Source organism: Chrysemys picta, chromosome 10 (assembly GCF_011386835.1).
Source record: "Chrysemys picta bellii isolate R12L10 chromosome 10, ASM1138683v2, whole genome shotgun sequence".
In the NCBI taxonomy this organism is placed as follows: domain Eukaryota; kingdom Metazoa; phylum Chordata; order Testudines; family Emydidae; genus Chrysemys; species Chrysemys picta.
This window is the reverse complement of record NC_088800.1, coordinates 7,381,573-7,396,904: the sequence shown is the minus strand read 5'-3', so window position 1 is coordinate 7,396,904 and position 15,332 is coordinate 7,381,573. Positions and strand designations below refer to the sequence as shown.

Genomic DNA, 15,332 nt, shown 5'->3' with positions numbered 1-15,332 from the left:
ATGCCCACATCCCAGTTGCTGCCACAATGGAAGTTAGGTGCCTAAAGACCTTTGTGAATCTGGACCTGCATCACCTGCTTCAGGCAGTAAATTTACAGGCATGAGCTCACACAGACTTTTTGGAAGCTGTAAATGCATGGGGAGGGGGATGTTTGGTGGGGAGGAGGGAAATAGAACCAGGTTAAAAATCACCTAGTTTACAGTCTGCAGAACTCCCAAGCAGATCTGATAAAACCAACAACTTAATCCATCTCCTACAATCCCACTGCTGCTTCTTCATTCTACTGAACTCCCCCAGTCTAGTCTATACTTTGCAGTTCTGCCATAGCCAAACACGGTTACCCACAAACATTTTAGCTGGTCTGGAATCCGTATGATTTATCTTGGTCTAAACTGTCTACTGACCATGTTCTGCCCCAGGTCAGCGGACGTGACTGCCGCCTGACCATGGCAAAATGGTATTGTACAGACCCAGCTTACTTGTTGTTCGTGGTATTCTGTTCCGGATCTGCTCTGTTGCAGACACATTTGGCAACAATTAAAACAATGTTCTGCTCTGGCCCTGGATTGAGAGCAACTACCGCAGAGGAAAACGCCAGGGGATAGCTTTTCAAAGGTAGCAGCCGCCTAAAGATGCAGATAAGCACCTAATCAAGTATCAGGGGGTAGCCGTGTTAGTCTGTATCCACAAAAACAACAAGGAGTCCGGTGGCACCTTAAAGACTAACAGATTTATTTGGGCATAAGCTTTCATGGGTAAAAAAACCTCACTTCTTCAGATGCATAGACTGAAAATTACAGATGTGTGACAGCTACAACTCCCTGGGCTACTTCCCCATGGCCTCCTCCAAACACCTTCCTTATTCTCACCACAGGACCTTCCTCCTGGTGTCTGATAACTCTTGTGCTCCTCAGTCCTCCAGCAGCACACACTCACCCTCTCAGCTCCTTGCGCCTCCTGCTCCCAGCTCCTCACAGTCCCACCACAAACTGAAGTGAGCTCCTTTTAAAATCCAGGTGCCCTGATTAGCCTGCCTTAATTGATTCTAGTATATTTGCCCTCTACCAGACTCCTGTACCCCACTGGTCTGGGTCTGTCACAATATACACAAGGCTTGATGGACGGAGGGTGAGTGAACAGGTACACCTGAACTAGCGAGGCAAATGATTATAGTTATTTACATATTGATCATACCTAATACAGTTCTGTTTTGTCAGTTCTTCTTTCAAATGGGTTACATATTTAATTAGATTTGATCTGCCTTTTCTTGTATGCCAGAGTTTCATTTTATTTACTTGTCTTGACTGCCATAAGTACAATTGTTATCACTTGTTTCCCCTCAAGTTGGTTTAATGCCCTTTCCCAGTGGGTGTGTTTTATTTAACATCTCCAATTCACAGAGCAGTTATTTGCTGCCATCTGTGTTTGCCTCTGCAGCTGGCTTTTAAAATCCATTTTCCATAATTTTTTAAAAAGTTAAATATCAAGCCTGAACATCCCCAAACTTTAGAACATTTTGAATTGGACCTTTGCACCTCAAAATCATCTCAATTGAAAACAGAGATGTCCTATCCTAAGGACTTGATTGGCATTTTGCCTTATTATTGCAGTACCTTCCCCCTATTTTACTTTGTTTTCCAGTCTTTATCATGTTTGTGTTGCTCTAAATCTAGTTCTAATCTCTAATCCCTCAGGCACTTATTTTAATAGAAGCAGAATCCATAAACAAGCATCATTTTAGGAGGAATGTAAGCACTTCACCACACTCTAAGGGGCATATATTGTCCCTGAAGTGTTAATAGAAAAATAAATGTAAAACCGCTAGACTCCGCAAACAAACACTGAACTACGTAGATGTAGCTTGTATTGAAGTGTGACAAACTCATTCTCTAGTGGACCGAAACAGAAGCTCTCAACTGAGATTCCTGGACTGGCAGGAAAGCTGAGTTTAACAGCAGCGGCCCAAAAAGCATCCTAGATCTTACCTGCAACAACAGGGTTGAAGGCAAGAGGTGGTTTCTGAAGAATTAGCTCTACAAGAGCTCTGTGATGGGTCATGTGAATTGGGAATTGCCAAGGAGTACGTTTTCAGCCCACTGCACGAGGAACTAGACCGACAGGAGTTCTGATAAGAGGAGGAAGTTCTTTCCATGCAAGGAATGTGATATTGCAATACAGGCTCTGGGCCATGTCTTGGTCTGAAGCATGGTTGCAAAGCATCCAAGGGGCTGGCAGAAGCCACATGCTGATGGAGCTTGGTTGTTTCTCAATTATTGTGCCTAGGAAAGGGAGATTAGAGGTGGGTCAGTAGTAAGGGAAGACATCTGTATCAAGTGTTGGCTTTTTGAGGATCACGTGGACAACCGCGTATCTCAGGGAGATTAACAGACTTCCTTCTCTGAAGGAGGCATCGGAGATTTCAGTTAGCAGTAGACACAGCTGTTCTTTGTTAATTTCACCATATGGGAGGGGCACAGATCTGATTTATAAGCAATGGCTCCAGGAAACAAAGGGCTACTACTATTTCAGCATGCGTTACAAGGCCACGCACCGTCAGGAGTGGTGGCGTGGATAAAGCCATTAGCCCCAGATTTGAGTCACTGCCTTACTGAGTTCTCCCATGTATGGCTGATTGTTTCTGCAAAGTAGGATGAAAGCTCTTTGCAAAGGTCGGCAATTGGATCTACTGTCTAGTTTGATTAGCTTTTTCACCAACTTGAATAGCTCTATTGGACATGAGTTAGCAGCCTAGGTAGAAAGGCAGAAGGTTCTCTCTGCTGACATATTCTTGCAAGAAGACTTCATGCTGGTAGCTGCTGTATTGAGAGAGGGTTTTGAGCTACTGGCGTTCATGTCATCTGCCTATATACTCAGATAACAACTCACTGGTGAGCCACAACTCATTGAAACAACTAATTGGTGAATCACGGTGATCTCCCTGCTTGATTCAGGAGGAAAGGACAACTTGGGGCCAAGGCATTGACAACTGTGGTCGTTAGATGGATGTGTTAATATAGAGAATTCAGATGGTTTAGTGACTGAAGCAGCTTTGTCGCTTCCTTTCCTTGAAGGAGCACAGGGAAGGCCAGCTAGTAAGAAGACGACCAGGAGGCAGGAACCTTTGTAGCACAAAAATAAGGGGCCATCAAATGAGATTACAGAGGTGGCCAATTAAAAACAGATTAAAGGGAAATACTTTTGCTGTGCAACATGTAACTAGCCTGTGGAACTCAATGCTACAGGATGTTGTTGAGGCCATGAACTTAGCAGGATTCAGAAAGGAATTGGACATTAATTATGTTAACCTAGGGTATTCTTCATATCCATATAAACACCAACAAAAATGTTGGAAGGAATATTAAACCTCATGCTTCAGGGCTTAAGCCAGTCTAACTATTAACACCCAGAACAAGACTTAACTGGGTAGTAGATCTTCCCCCGATCTGCCTACTGCAAGGTCTTTGCACCTTCCTCTGAATCATCTAGTGCTGGCCACTCCTGAGGACAAGACACTGGATTAGATGGGTCTCAGGTCTGAGGCCCATCTAATCCAGTCTGGCAAAGGCTACTTTTCTGTGTGACATCTCCAGAGTCCATTCCTAGGCTGACGATTAGATCCAGCATGTGTCCGATTGAGTGGATGGGTCCGGAGAGGACTGGTGTGAAACCCATGGTATTCATGCAGGCAAGGAATTTGGTATTTTCTATATAAATGTCATAGTCACCAAGAACCATGAACCTGCGGGATTCCAGCACCATGCTGGGCAGCAGATCCAATTTGTTCCTGTATGAACCCTTCAGAGAATTTGTTTGGAAATCTGCAGAACACTCAGTCCTAGCTTCCTTTTGTCCATAGCCTCACAGACAGTCCATGCATTCTAAAGGATTTTGCATTTTGACTTCTGGGCTAAGGAGGGAGAGGGATAGCTCGGTGGTTTGAGTATTGGCCTGCTTAAACCCATGGTTGTGAGCTCCATCCCTGAGGGGGCTATTTGGGGCAAAAATCTGTCAGGGACAGTACTTGGTCCTGCTGTGAAGGCAGAGGACTAGACTCCATGACCTTTCAAGGTCCCTTCCAGCTCTATGAGATAAGGTATATCTCAATTTTTAAAAAAAGTAGTCTTCAAAATCTGAGGCTGGAGAGGAACACGACCTCTATCCTGCTTTGTCTTCTCTTTGCCATCTTTCTTTCTTTGTGTTGTACTGAGTAGCCTGTTGGAAGTAGCTCAACTACAACAGGGTTGCTGGCAGCATTAAGCCAGATCTTGGTGATGCAGGCAAGGTTGGGTAGTTCAGCCAAAAATCAGAACATGGATGACGCAGATCTTGTTGACTGCTGACCTTGCATCCATCCGGAACAGACTGAAGCAGTTGACTTTTGCTGGCCTGGTGGTTGGCATTTTGAATGAGGCAGCTGACGGAGACCGCTCTCCAGTGTCACATTGTGGGTCTATTCCTATGGCAGGGGTCGCTGGGCAGAAGAGACGCGTGGGGCAGTCACGTGTCCTCCCCTTTAGATTGTGCCCCTCCCCCCCAGTATGGGGAGGCTGAAAGGCATTTGCATGGTGCTGGAATGATAGATCATTTTGTGGGAGGGTAGGGAGCCCTATGTCAGGCACTTTAGAAGCAGGAAATATTTGGCAAAATGGCTCGACTTTGAGGTGTTGTGTCCATCACGGAACCCTATGTATCAGAAGGTCTTTACTGCACCAAATCTAGTGAAGTTATGCACTACTTGGATGGTGTATTCTGTTAATGAATATACGTAACACAAGGTTTTCTAAACCAAACCTAAATTAAGAAATTCTATTAACAAGCAAATGGGATTCATGATAGAGTATTTTATCATGGGTCATAACAGAAAGGAAATGCTTTAGCACAATAGGGTGACCAGATGTTCTGATTTTATATGGACAGTCCCAATATTCAGAGCTTTGTCTTATATAGATGGCTATTACTCCCCATCCTGATTTTTCACACTTGCTTTCTGGTCACCCTAGAGCACAAAAACCATCTGTCCGTCTAAAATCCTTAACCTGCTGCCAGGGTATATTGAGCCTCCAAGGATAAATTTAATACAAGGACTATAAGATTGCTGAAGGTTGGGCTTTGAAAAGTTAGTTAGTAGAGTTGTGTAAAGAAAAATAATTTTGTTTCACAAAGGATTTAGATGTTTAAAAAACTGGTTTAATTCCAGTTAGGAATGAAAACCAAACATTTAGAAATTCTCCAGAAAATGGAACGAAGCCCTGATACCAGGGCAGTCCACCTGGCTGGCTGCCTCAGAGCTATGGACCTTGGAAGCCCTGGGGTCCCCAGCAGCCCACCAGCTGGGGAACTGGCTGGAAATCAGACAGGTTTCCATCGGAATGCTGCCCTCTGAGTTCTGTCGGAACTTTGATGAAATTGAACAATCTTGGTGGAATGTTTTGATTGTTGCAGAATCAGCAAATACTGAGGAAATGTTAGACTTTTTCTGTCCAGCTCGATTAGTTATGCTTGAGACATACAACACCTACATGGACACACCCTGATGATGAAGTTATAATCCTCACCAAAAAAAAGCAGGTTATCTGTTAATCAGCACATTTATCAAAGATCTGAAGTAAATCTAGTCATTGCTGATTAAAATCTGTGGATGACAGAAAGATTGGCAGCAGTAAATGATGAGGAGGACAAGACAGGCATACAGAGCGATCTGGATCACTTGGTAAGCTGGACCCATTAAAAAAAATGTATTCAGATGTATTAAAACACAGTCATACATCAAGGAGCAAGGAGTGCAGTCCATACCTACAGAATGGGGGACTTCTACCCTGGGAGGCAGGGACTCTGGACAGGATTTAGGAGTAGAGCTGGTCTGAATCTTCCCCCCCCCCCCCCCCTTGTAGAAATTTGATAACTTTTTGTCAAAAGTTTACATGGAAATTTTCAAGTTCTGGGTGAAATTCCAGAAGTTTTAGGATGAAATATTTAAATGGGAAAAAAAAACTTCCCACAGAAAGTAGAAACTTTTCATCAAATATTTTTTCATCAAACATCCTATTTTTCATTTAAAAAAAATAGTTTTGCTGGAAAATTTTTGGCCAGCTCTATTTTGGGGTCATAGAAGACAAATAATTCAGTGTGAGCTCCCAGTGCAAAGCTGCAGCAAAATGGACCAATCCAATCCTTGGATGTTTAAACAAGGGAGTTACGAGAAGGAATAGGGGGTGATTTTTACCTCCGTATACACCCATGGTGAGAGTGATACTAGAATCCTGTGTCCAGTTCTGGTGTCCACATTTTACAAAGGAGGTGGAAAAATTGGAGAGGGTTTAGAACAGAGTCACAAAGGTGATGTGAGGGAGGGAGAAAGTGCCTTACAGTGAGAGACTTAAAGATCCCAATCTGTTTAGCTTATCAGAAGAAGATTGAGAGGTGACTTGATTGTAGTGCACAATTACCTGCCCGGGAAGATAATAAGGGCTCTTCAGTTTAGTGTAAGCAGAATACAAGCCAAGATCTGAAGCTTAAAGCTAGACAAACTCAAATTAGAAATACGGCACAAATGTCTGCCACATTCCCAAGGGAAGTGATGGAGTCTCCACCTCTTGAGGTCTTCAAATCAAGACGGGATACCTTTTTAGAAGATATGCTTGATTCAAACACAAGTCGTTGCTCAATGCAGAGGTAACGGTAAAATTCTATGGCCTGTATTATACAGGAGGTCAGATTAGGTGATCAAATGATTTAATTTAATGTGGTTTACCATAATGGTATAATCCCTACAGGTATAGATGTAATTACAAATTAGATGTGGAGGGAAACTAAATCCCAGTAATTGAACTACTTATCTTAAATGGTTAAAAAAAAAAGAGAGAGAGAGAGGCTAAAGCCACTGTGGGTTGAGAAACTCAGCAGTCTGGGAATTTCCACATTCAATGAGAAGGTGTTGGTATAGCCATTTTGTATACGGAGATATACCTATCTCCTAGAACTGGAAGGGACCCTGAAAGGTCATTGAGTCCATCCCCCTGCCTTCACTAGCAGGACCAAGTACTGATTTTGCCCCAGATCCCTAAGTGGCCCCCTCAAGGATTGAATTCCCAACACTGAGTTTAGCAGACCAATGCTCAAACCACTGAGCTATCCCTCCGCCCTCTGAGCGAGCCCTCCCCCAAAGATTTCATAAATGCAGTATCTTCAAAAATGTCTAGGTCACAAGAACATTAACTCAGAATGAGACAAGGAAACTAGTCTACATAATTAGAATATATAGCATACTGAAGAGGAGACCAACCAATGCTGACACCTCGTTAGCATCAGCGTCAAAGGACAATCAGAGTTGCCATAAAGCAGGGAGCTATAAAGCCCATCTATGTGGTACTCAAAGAGAGAAAATATTGCCTCTCTCAGGGTTGTCGTACATAGGTTGCCAAATTGTCATGGAAATTTATCAGCCTCAGTGCAAAAATGGACTTGTCTACTATTAGCATGATGATGATGACATTTTACTTGCTCATTTAAAAAAAAAAAGTCAGTCACCCCAGTAAGAATGTTATACAGCTGTACTAATCTAGGCAGGAGGTTATTCTAGGATAATGTATGTACCTCAGAAGCTCTGTTCCCAAAGCCTGGGAATGCTGTGTCTGGCCATATAGATCACTAGAATCTCACAGGAATTTTAGGAGCATGCTTAAGTGTTCATTTTTTTCCCCTAAGCAAGTTTACTACTTCCCACAGCTATTGATCTTGATTCCTCTGACATTATATTTCTGCCAAGGACGCGGCTCCATCAGCATGGGAGGTGCTCATTTAAGCATGGGGTCGATTTTAATTTTCTGAATTGATTAGCAATTTGGAACTGTGGCAGAAGTTTGAGAGGAGTTTATGTTTATTTCGAGCCAACCTGGGTTTGTACTTGAAGAAAAATGTGAAGCACAGTTTCTTGCTAATGGAGGTAAATGAAGCCCTGATGTAAAGTCTCAGGTCAATGCTGCCCCGCTCAGCTTGTTTATGTCTGCAGTGAGTAAGTCAGAAACAATGAGGAAGTGTTTCTTTCCTTGCCATGCCATCATTATTACAGTAAGGATATTGATGGCCTGGTTTCCATGGAAACACGTGTCTGCCAATTCCATCCTATGAAGTGTGTGAACAGCTAGAAGCTGAAGGAGTTATATTCATCCCCGTTTTAGTGAAAATGGATTAAGGACCTTATGCATCCTGCCAGGTCTGCAAAATACTCCAGTAGGTTTGGATGGTGTTAGAATCCAAGATTGTTTATCTTATGAAGGGTTTTTTATAACAGACTACGAATAGTGATTTTTGAAGTTACAATGAACTAACATTCCTTAGAAGTGAAAGCCAAGTACAGCAGTCTTTAGAGTCTTGGCTTCATAGATCATATTCTTCTTAAACGCACTGTCTGTGGAATTTTTAAGTTCTCCCTCTTCTAGCCAGAATTTAACAACCGATTCTGATCGCACCCAGGACACAATTTGGAGTAGTTAACATTATTACACTGGTGGAAATGAGAGTTGCTTGATTTAATTTTCTCCATTTGGTCATATTTCTGTGCATCGTAAGCTCTTTTCTGCCCATCCTTATTACCCACTGGCATATGGCTTGCACTCAGTCTTTTCCCACGCCCCTCGCTCAGCAACCTGTTCATCCCAGGTCATGCCTCATTCATCGGACACTGTCCTGCCCACTTCTTCTCCCCACCCACCGTTCCCTCAAGGTCTGCCCTGCTTTTACCACCCCACTTAAGGCCCCGGTTTGCCACCCTTGCTCCCAGCGAGCAGCATTTCGTGAGTAGCCCCAATGACGGCAGGAGGACAGACTATTTGCAAAGGAAGGTACTAGCACAGCATGATAAAGGTGGTAGAACATCGCTCTTCTTTCACATAAATGTTATTGCATTATGTAATCTGAATTAATATTTACCATATACAATGGGAGGAAGGGGAAATAAACTAGAACCAACCAGACTGTGCCTATCCTGAGCAAGCCAAACTCCAGGACTTTGGTCACATCTCACTCTCCAGCACCGTTTCTCTCTTTTTGCCTGTCTACTGTCAAACGGCCTAATCCTGGGCATACTGCTTGCTACGTAAGGCATGATCCTGAAATCAGTGGGGCTTTTCATAGTAGTAAACACTATTGCTGGTGTTTCCATGATTGGACCCCCTGATTGGGAACGCTCTGGGTCAGGAACGGTCTGAAAATCACTTTGCAAATCGACAAAGTTGCATAAACAAAAACAACCCAGCGAAGTGTCCTCAGTGGCATTTGACTCCCGCTGCTTTGTTACAAAACTAAGGTAAGATATGGCCACCCAAAACTTAATGCCAGTTGTGCAGTTATTATTGTAACCGCAGGCATTTAAAAACCGATTCAAAAGCACTTATAGCATTAAGACATTTCCATAGAGTTGGCTCTGGGCCATGCTCCTTTTTTTGGGCTTCAAACCAAGGTCAGAGCACCAGGCAAAACAGAGAACATACAGAAAAATCGAGTACGTAAATACGTCCCAAAAGTAAATCCACAACAACTAGCTATGCTCTTCAGCCAAAGCGAAACAATCCTGTCTCTAAACAATGCCTGTTTGTGCCATCCACTGTGTACTAGATGAGCAGAAATGTATTGCCCTCGAGAGATGGCAACCTAGCTTCACTCTCTCAACTATTGTATTAGAAGAGTTCCAACACAGCTGCTCCAGGGTACAGTTAATATATCCTTGAAGCTCCGCTCCCAGGGACCAACAGAATCCCGCTAGTGTAGATCAGGGCTGAGGAGTGTTGTCACAGGTGTTAAGAATGAGCAGGATGTTTGATTGGTTATTTTAAGTTCCTTTCTTTAATTTAAAGGATTTGTTTCATTTAAAACACAAATCAAATTACGGTTCCAGACCCATCTATGAACATTGTTTTCCAGACAAAATTTCACACTTATGACCTGAAAGGCTTCCCCCCTAAACTGCCACATGCCAGTTGTTGTGACAGTCAAGTCCCATTCATTTGGGGGAAGAGACAGTAGTCATGAGAATGACATTCAAAGCCCCAAAGCAATTTTTATATACAACTTCTAGGATTTGGTCATTTCAGAATTTCAAATGCCTAAATGACAGTGATGACAATGCTCCCAGCAGAATCTTGCCCTATAGAAAGGTTAATCTGTGTTTTAGACAGACAGAGTAACACCTGGGTTCTAATTACACCTCCCATGAATGGATGAGCACTGCTCACTGAAGTCTGATCCTCACAGAATTAGGCCCTAGAAAGGTTGGGTTTCTCCATTTTTGGCGGTGATTGAATGAGGGTATAAACTGTAACTCCTGCCTAATTTGGGGATAAAAAGCATAAAATAAAAAACCTCACCCATGTATCAAAACTCCAAATAAGGCAATTGACTAAGTCGCACTGCCAACCATGCACACTGGATACCGCTCTCTTAATTCTGCAAACAATGTTCTGGGAAGCATGACTCACAGGGTAAGTTTGTACTGCAGGGATCGGCAACCTTTGGCACGCGGCCCATCAGGGAAATCCGCTGGCGGGCTGGGATGGTTTGTTTACCTGCAGCATCCACAGGTTCAGCCGATCGGAGCGCCCATTGGCGTGGTTCGCCGCTTCAGGCCAATGGGGGGCTGCGAGAAGCGGCAGCCAGCGCATCCCTCGGCTCACGCTGCTTCCCGCAGCCCCTGTTGGCCTGGAGCAGCGAACCACGGCCAGTGAGAGCCGCGATCGGCCAAACCTGCGGACACTGCAGATAAACAAACCGGCCAGGCCCGCCAATGGATTTCCCTGATGGGCCGCGTGTCAAAGGTTGCCGACCCCTGTTGTACTGCCTGTGGGCTCTTTCCATTAAACAAGTGTGAAGATCATGTGAAAATGAGTTTTTAGCATCCCAGATTAAAATCATCTGAAATTCTGAATGTCTAGAGATGAGCCTGTCCCCTCCTAGGAATACAATCATTAAGAAAAGAAGTGTACGGTTGCCTTGTGTGGGATGAGACAGTGTCAGGTTTGGTGCCCTTTTAACCTTTAGAGTGTCCCTTTAACTGTGGAAACGCAGGTGGGAATCCCGGCTCCGTTCAAGTCGATGACAGAAATCTCTTTGACTTCAAGTGGGACAGGTTTCAACTCCAGAGTTCATCCGAAACCCCAGCTGAGAATCAAAACTTGGATAGATCCATTCTCCACCCCCACGCCTAAACCCCAACCAATGCAAGGCTCAACTGAGACTCCCCTCCTTAGTGCAGTCCCTCTGAGTCTATTTGTATTGCTGCATGCTTTTATGTAAGGTCACTCTCCATTGGCATGCTAACACTACACCAGGGGTCAGCAACCTCTGGCACAAGGCTCGCCAGGGTAAGCACCCTGGTGGGCCAGGCCAGTTTGTTTACCTACCGCGTCAGCAGGTTCGGCCGATTGCGGCTCCCACTGGCCGTGGTTCGCTGCTCCAGGCCAATGTGGGCGGCGGGAAGCTGCAGCCAGCACATCCCTCGCCTGCGTCGCTTCCTGCAGCCCCCATTGGCCTGGGACGATGAACCGCGGCCAGTGGGAGCCGCGATCGGCCGAACCTGCTGACGCGGCAGGTACACAAACCGGCCCGGCCCACCAGGAGCTTTCCCTGGTCAGCCCCGTGCCAGAGGTTGCTGACCCCTGTACTACACGTTACTAAAAAAATTTGGTCATCAAGATGAGCCGAGTATGAAGATCTGGATTACTTGGAAAGCTGGACACAGGAAAACCATATGCATTTTAATACAGCCAAATGTAGAGTCAGACACCTAGGAACAACGAATGTACCTCATACTTCTGGGGACTAAGCAGTGACTTTGAAAAGGACTTGGGCTCGTGCTGAATAATCGGCTGAACATGGGCTCCGAATGCAACGCTGTGGCCAAACGGGCTAACGTGAGCCTTGAACGTATAAAGAGGGGACTATCAAATAAGAGGTTACGCTGCCTCTGTATTTGGCACTGGTGCAACTGCTGCTGGACTCCTGTGTCCAGTTTGGTGTCCACAATTCAAGAAGAGTGTTGAAAAATTGGAGAGGGTTCAGAGAATAGCCACGGGAATGATTGCAGGATTGGAAAACTGGCCTTAAAGTGAAAGCCCCATGGAATTCAATCTGTTTTGTTTATCAAAGAGAAGGTTAAGGAGTGACTTGATCACAGTCTGAGCACCTACATGGGGAACAGAAATTTGACAGCAGAGGACTCTTCAATCTGGCTTATAACAGTAGAAGACCCGATAGCTGGGACTTGAAGCTAGACAAATTAGGAGTGGAAATAAAGTGCAAAATTTTTAACAGTGAAGGTAATTAACTAATGAAACATTTTACCAGGGTCATAGTGGATTCTCGCTCACTGACAATTATTAAATCAAGGTGTAGTTCAAACAGGAATTAATTCAGAAAGTCTGACGGCTTGTGTTATACAGAAGGTCAGACTAGATGATCACAATGATTCCTTCTGGCTTTATAATCTATTCATCTGGATCATTTAGGTATTGGGTACCTCATCTGCATGATATTTCAGCCTATAAACACAGGTTATGGGGCCACACACGGGAGTTGTAGGATTTAGGCAAAGCCTTTGTGGCCACATAAAAGCACCACAGATCTCAGATGAGGATACTGCAGGAATCTTGATCTGGTAGTTTGTGTTTATACTTCAATGTTAGTTATTTAATTATACTAAAAATGGGACATGTCGAATTGGATTATAATTTATAGTGCAGTTCAGGAGATACTTTTAGCACCCAGACACATTGAATTGCCACCTGGACAGAGAAGCGCTGAACTGGGAACACACTGAACAGGCAGACTGTAAGTAATCAAGGAAAGCACTAAACTCAGGATGAAACCCCGAGGAACGTTTAAAGAAGATTTACGAAGTTTTGAGAGAAAACAAAGTTGTTTGAGGAAAGTAAAATGTAAGCCACAGAAGTGCTTCAAGGGATTTACGGCAAAAGTTGATAACGTTCTGCTAGATTTTAGATAAACTGCAGCCAGCCAAGTCAAAAGTTTGTTAAGTCCACAAATATAAATTCAAGTGATCAAAATTACTTTTACCGAACAGCAAACGTTACCAGTATCAAGATAGGAGTTATAACACAAAGAAAATTCGATTTAGATTAAGCAGCACCACACTTTACTGGTTTCTGCAGGGATAATGACACAACTACATTTAAACACTGCATGGTACTATGGTTGGAATTACAAAACGAGTTTATCTGTAACTTGATTTGATCCTTTATGGCTGTAGTTTGCATACATTCTTTAACCACATCTTTCTCTTTTTAATCTCACCAGGAGACTGACTATACATTACAATCTCATAATCACTCACTGTGTGCACTACAAACCTCACACTTAATTTCCCTCCTCCACACCATCCATTCCTACTTGCAAGGGGGCTTTGTTCATTTTGGATTTAGCCATCTCTTCTAAACCCTAAAGCTCTTCAATGTTTACCTACAAAAAACAACATGGGTGGTGTTTTGCTCTAGCCCCCTTGATTATTTACAAGCTTTTCCCCCCTCACAAGAATATGTTCTCACATTTTGTTCTGTACTTGAAATGTACAAGTCCCATCTGGAGAAGGGCTGGGTGTTTTCCATAGATTTGCTATGCCCTTTAAACTATTAATTCCAGTCCTACTGCTACCTACACCAAGCAACCACTATTATAGAAAAAAAACCTACTCATGAGATCATTTCAGAGTTGCTATTAACAGTATTAAAAGTTAGTTCAAGCCATTACAAGCCGTTCACAGAGCTGAATCAAACTTGAAATTTCCCCTAAACTGTAGAATAGTCCTATCCAGTCCAGAACTTCTTCACTCTTCCCAAACCAAAACTCAATCTAGTTCAAGCCCAAAGTGGGCATGAAAAATACATGAGGCTTCATAAACCTGTTTAAATTGATAAGGGCACATTTGGCGCTGCAAAAATTAAATATTGATTCCTTTCCACTTCGCTGCTTCCCCCGGATTTAGGTAACTAATTGCCCATTTTGTACATCTGTTTTCACGTCTCGACTAGCGCACATTTTTAACCATTAACGTTAAATAAAGCTAGGCGTCGCTGGATATTAATCATAGGAAAACGCTCCAGCCGCCAGCCTGCCAAGAGGAAAAGGCGTCCAGCAGTCCTGAACTTGGGAACAGTCGCTTACAAGGAAGGATCCGCTGATCTGCAGGGAGGCAGAGATGGTGCGAGGAACACCAGAGAGAGACAGGGGTCGGCGGGGCCTGATCCTGCCGCCCCCCCCAGAAATCAATGGCAAAACTTCACTGGGGCCAGGCTCTGACTTTAAGCGTCCAACCTGATGAGAACCTGTGCTGCCTTTTCGGCACTTGCGCTCGCCCCTTAGCTCTAGCTGGACTTTCAAACTTCCAGGTGCCCGCTCGGGGCGAAGCCTTTGCCAGCAGTGAGAGAAGGGGCTGGCCGGCCTTGCGGCCAAAGAACAACCCCCGCAGCCTTTCAACAGCTTCCCTGCCCGCCCCGGGGACCTGCCCGGGTTCAGCCTGCGGGCTGGGCACCCAAGCCCCTGCGCTCTGCGCACTGGACCCGAGCTCGCTCCGTTCCCAGGGCGCACGGGGACGCTGCGCTCCGGAGCCACGGAGAGAAAGTTGGAAGCGCTGCGCGCTCGGGCACAGCCAGCTACCGGCTCCTGGGCACCTGGAGCCGGTGCCCGCGGGCAGGGCAAAGGGGCAGAGCCGCCCCCGGCCACTGGGGACAAGCCGCCCGCCCTCTCTCCCCATCCACCCAAAGTTGGCAGCAAAGGGGGTGCCGGGCGCTTACCTGTCCCAGGTTCACGTAGCCGTAGGCGGAGGCCAGCCTGGCTGCCTCGCCCGGCCCGCCCAGCACCTGCACTGCCCAGTGGTTGGTGTAGACAGGCCGGGAGGGCGCAGCCAGGCAGGCGGGCAGGGCGAGGAGCAGCAGCCAAGCCGCGGAGGGGCGCATGATCGGGCGGCGGGCAGCGGCCCCGGCTCCGGGGAGACGCTCCGGCTAGCCCGGCTGGCGCGCTGCGGGGAGACTCTCCGGCTAGCCCGGCTGCCGGTGCCGTACCGTGGCTGGGCGGTGGGGGGAGCTTTGGCTTTTAAAGCGGCCTCCGCTGGGGGTGGCTGCTGCGGGGAGGGGGCGGGGGCTGTTCTGCCCGCCTGGGGAAGGGCTCCGGCCCGGGGCGCCCCGCGGGGAGCCAGAGGTGCCCACACGGAGCCCCTAGCGCTGGGAGACGGGGCTCCCGGGCAGGGAGCTGCCACCTGTCTTACGCTTCCTGCCTGCCCCCCTCCCCCGCCCCCCCCACACCTAGGGATGAGTTACCTGCCTGCCCA

General features: G+C 45.7%; 1 protein-coding gene across 2 annotated transcripts in view; it reads right to left on the bottom strand.

Moving 5' to 3' along the window:
- PCSK6 (proprotein convertase subtilisin/kexin type 6) overlaps positions 1 to 15,086 on the bottom strand; it is a 117,323-nt gene extending 102,237 nt beyond the window's left edge. For both annotated transcript variants that reach the window (XM_008165479.4, XM_065559206.1), the window contains exon 1: positions 14,800 to 15,086. In XM_008165479.4, coding sequence (XP_008163701.2) covers positions 14,800 to 14,961 — 162 coding nt within the window. In that variant the 5' untranslated portion in view covers positions 14,962 to 15,086. The remainder of the gene's footprint in view (positions 1 to 14,799) is intronic.
- Between the last annotated feature and the right edge of the window lie 246 nt (positions 15,087 to 15,332).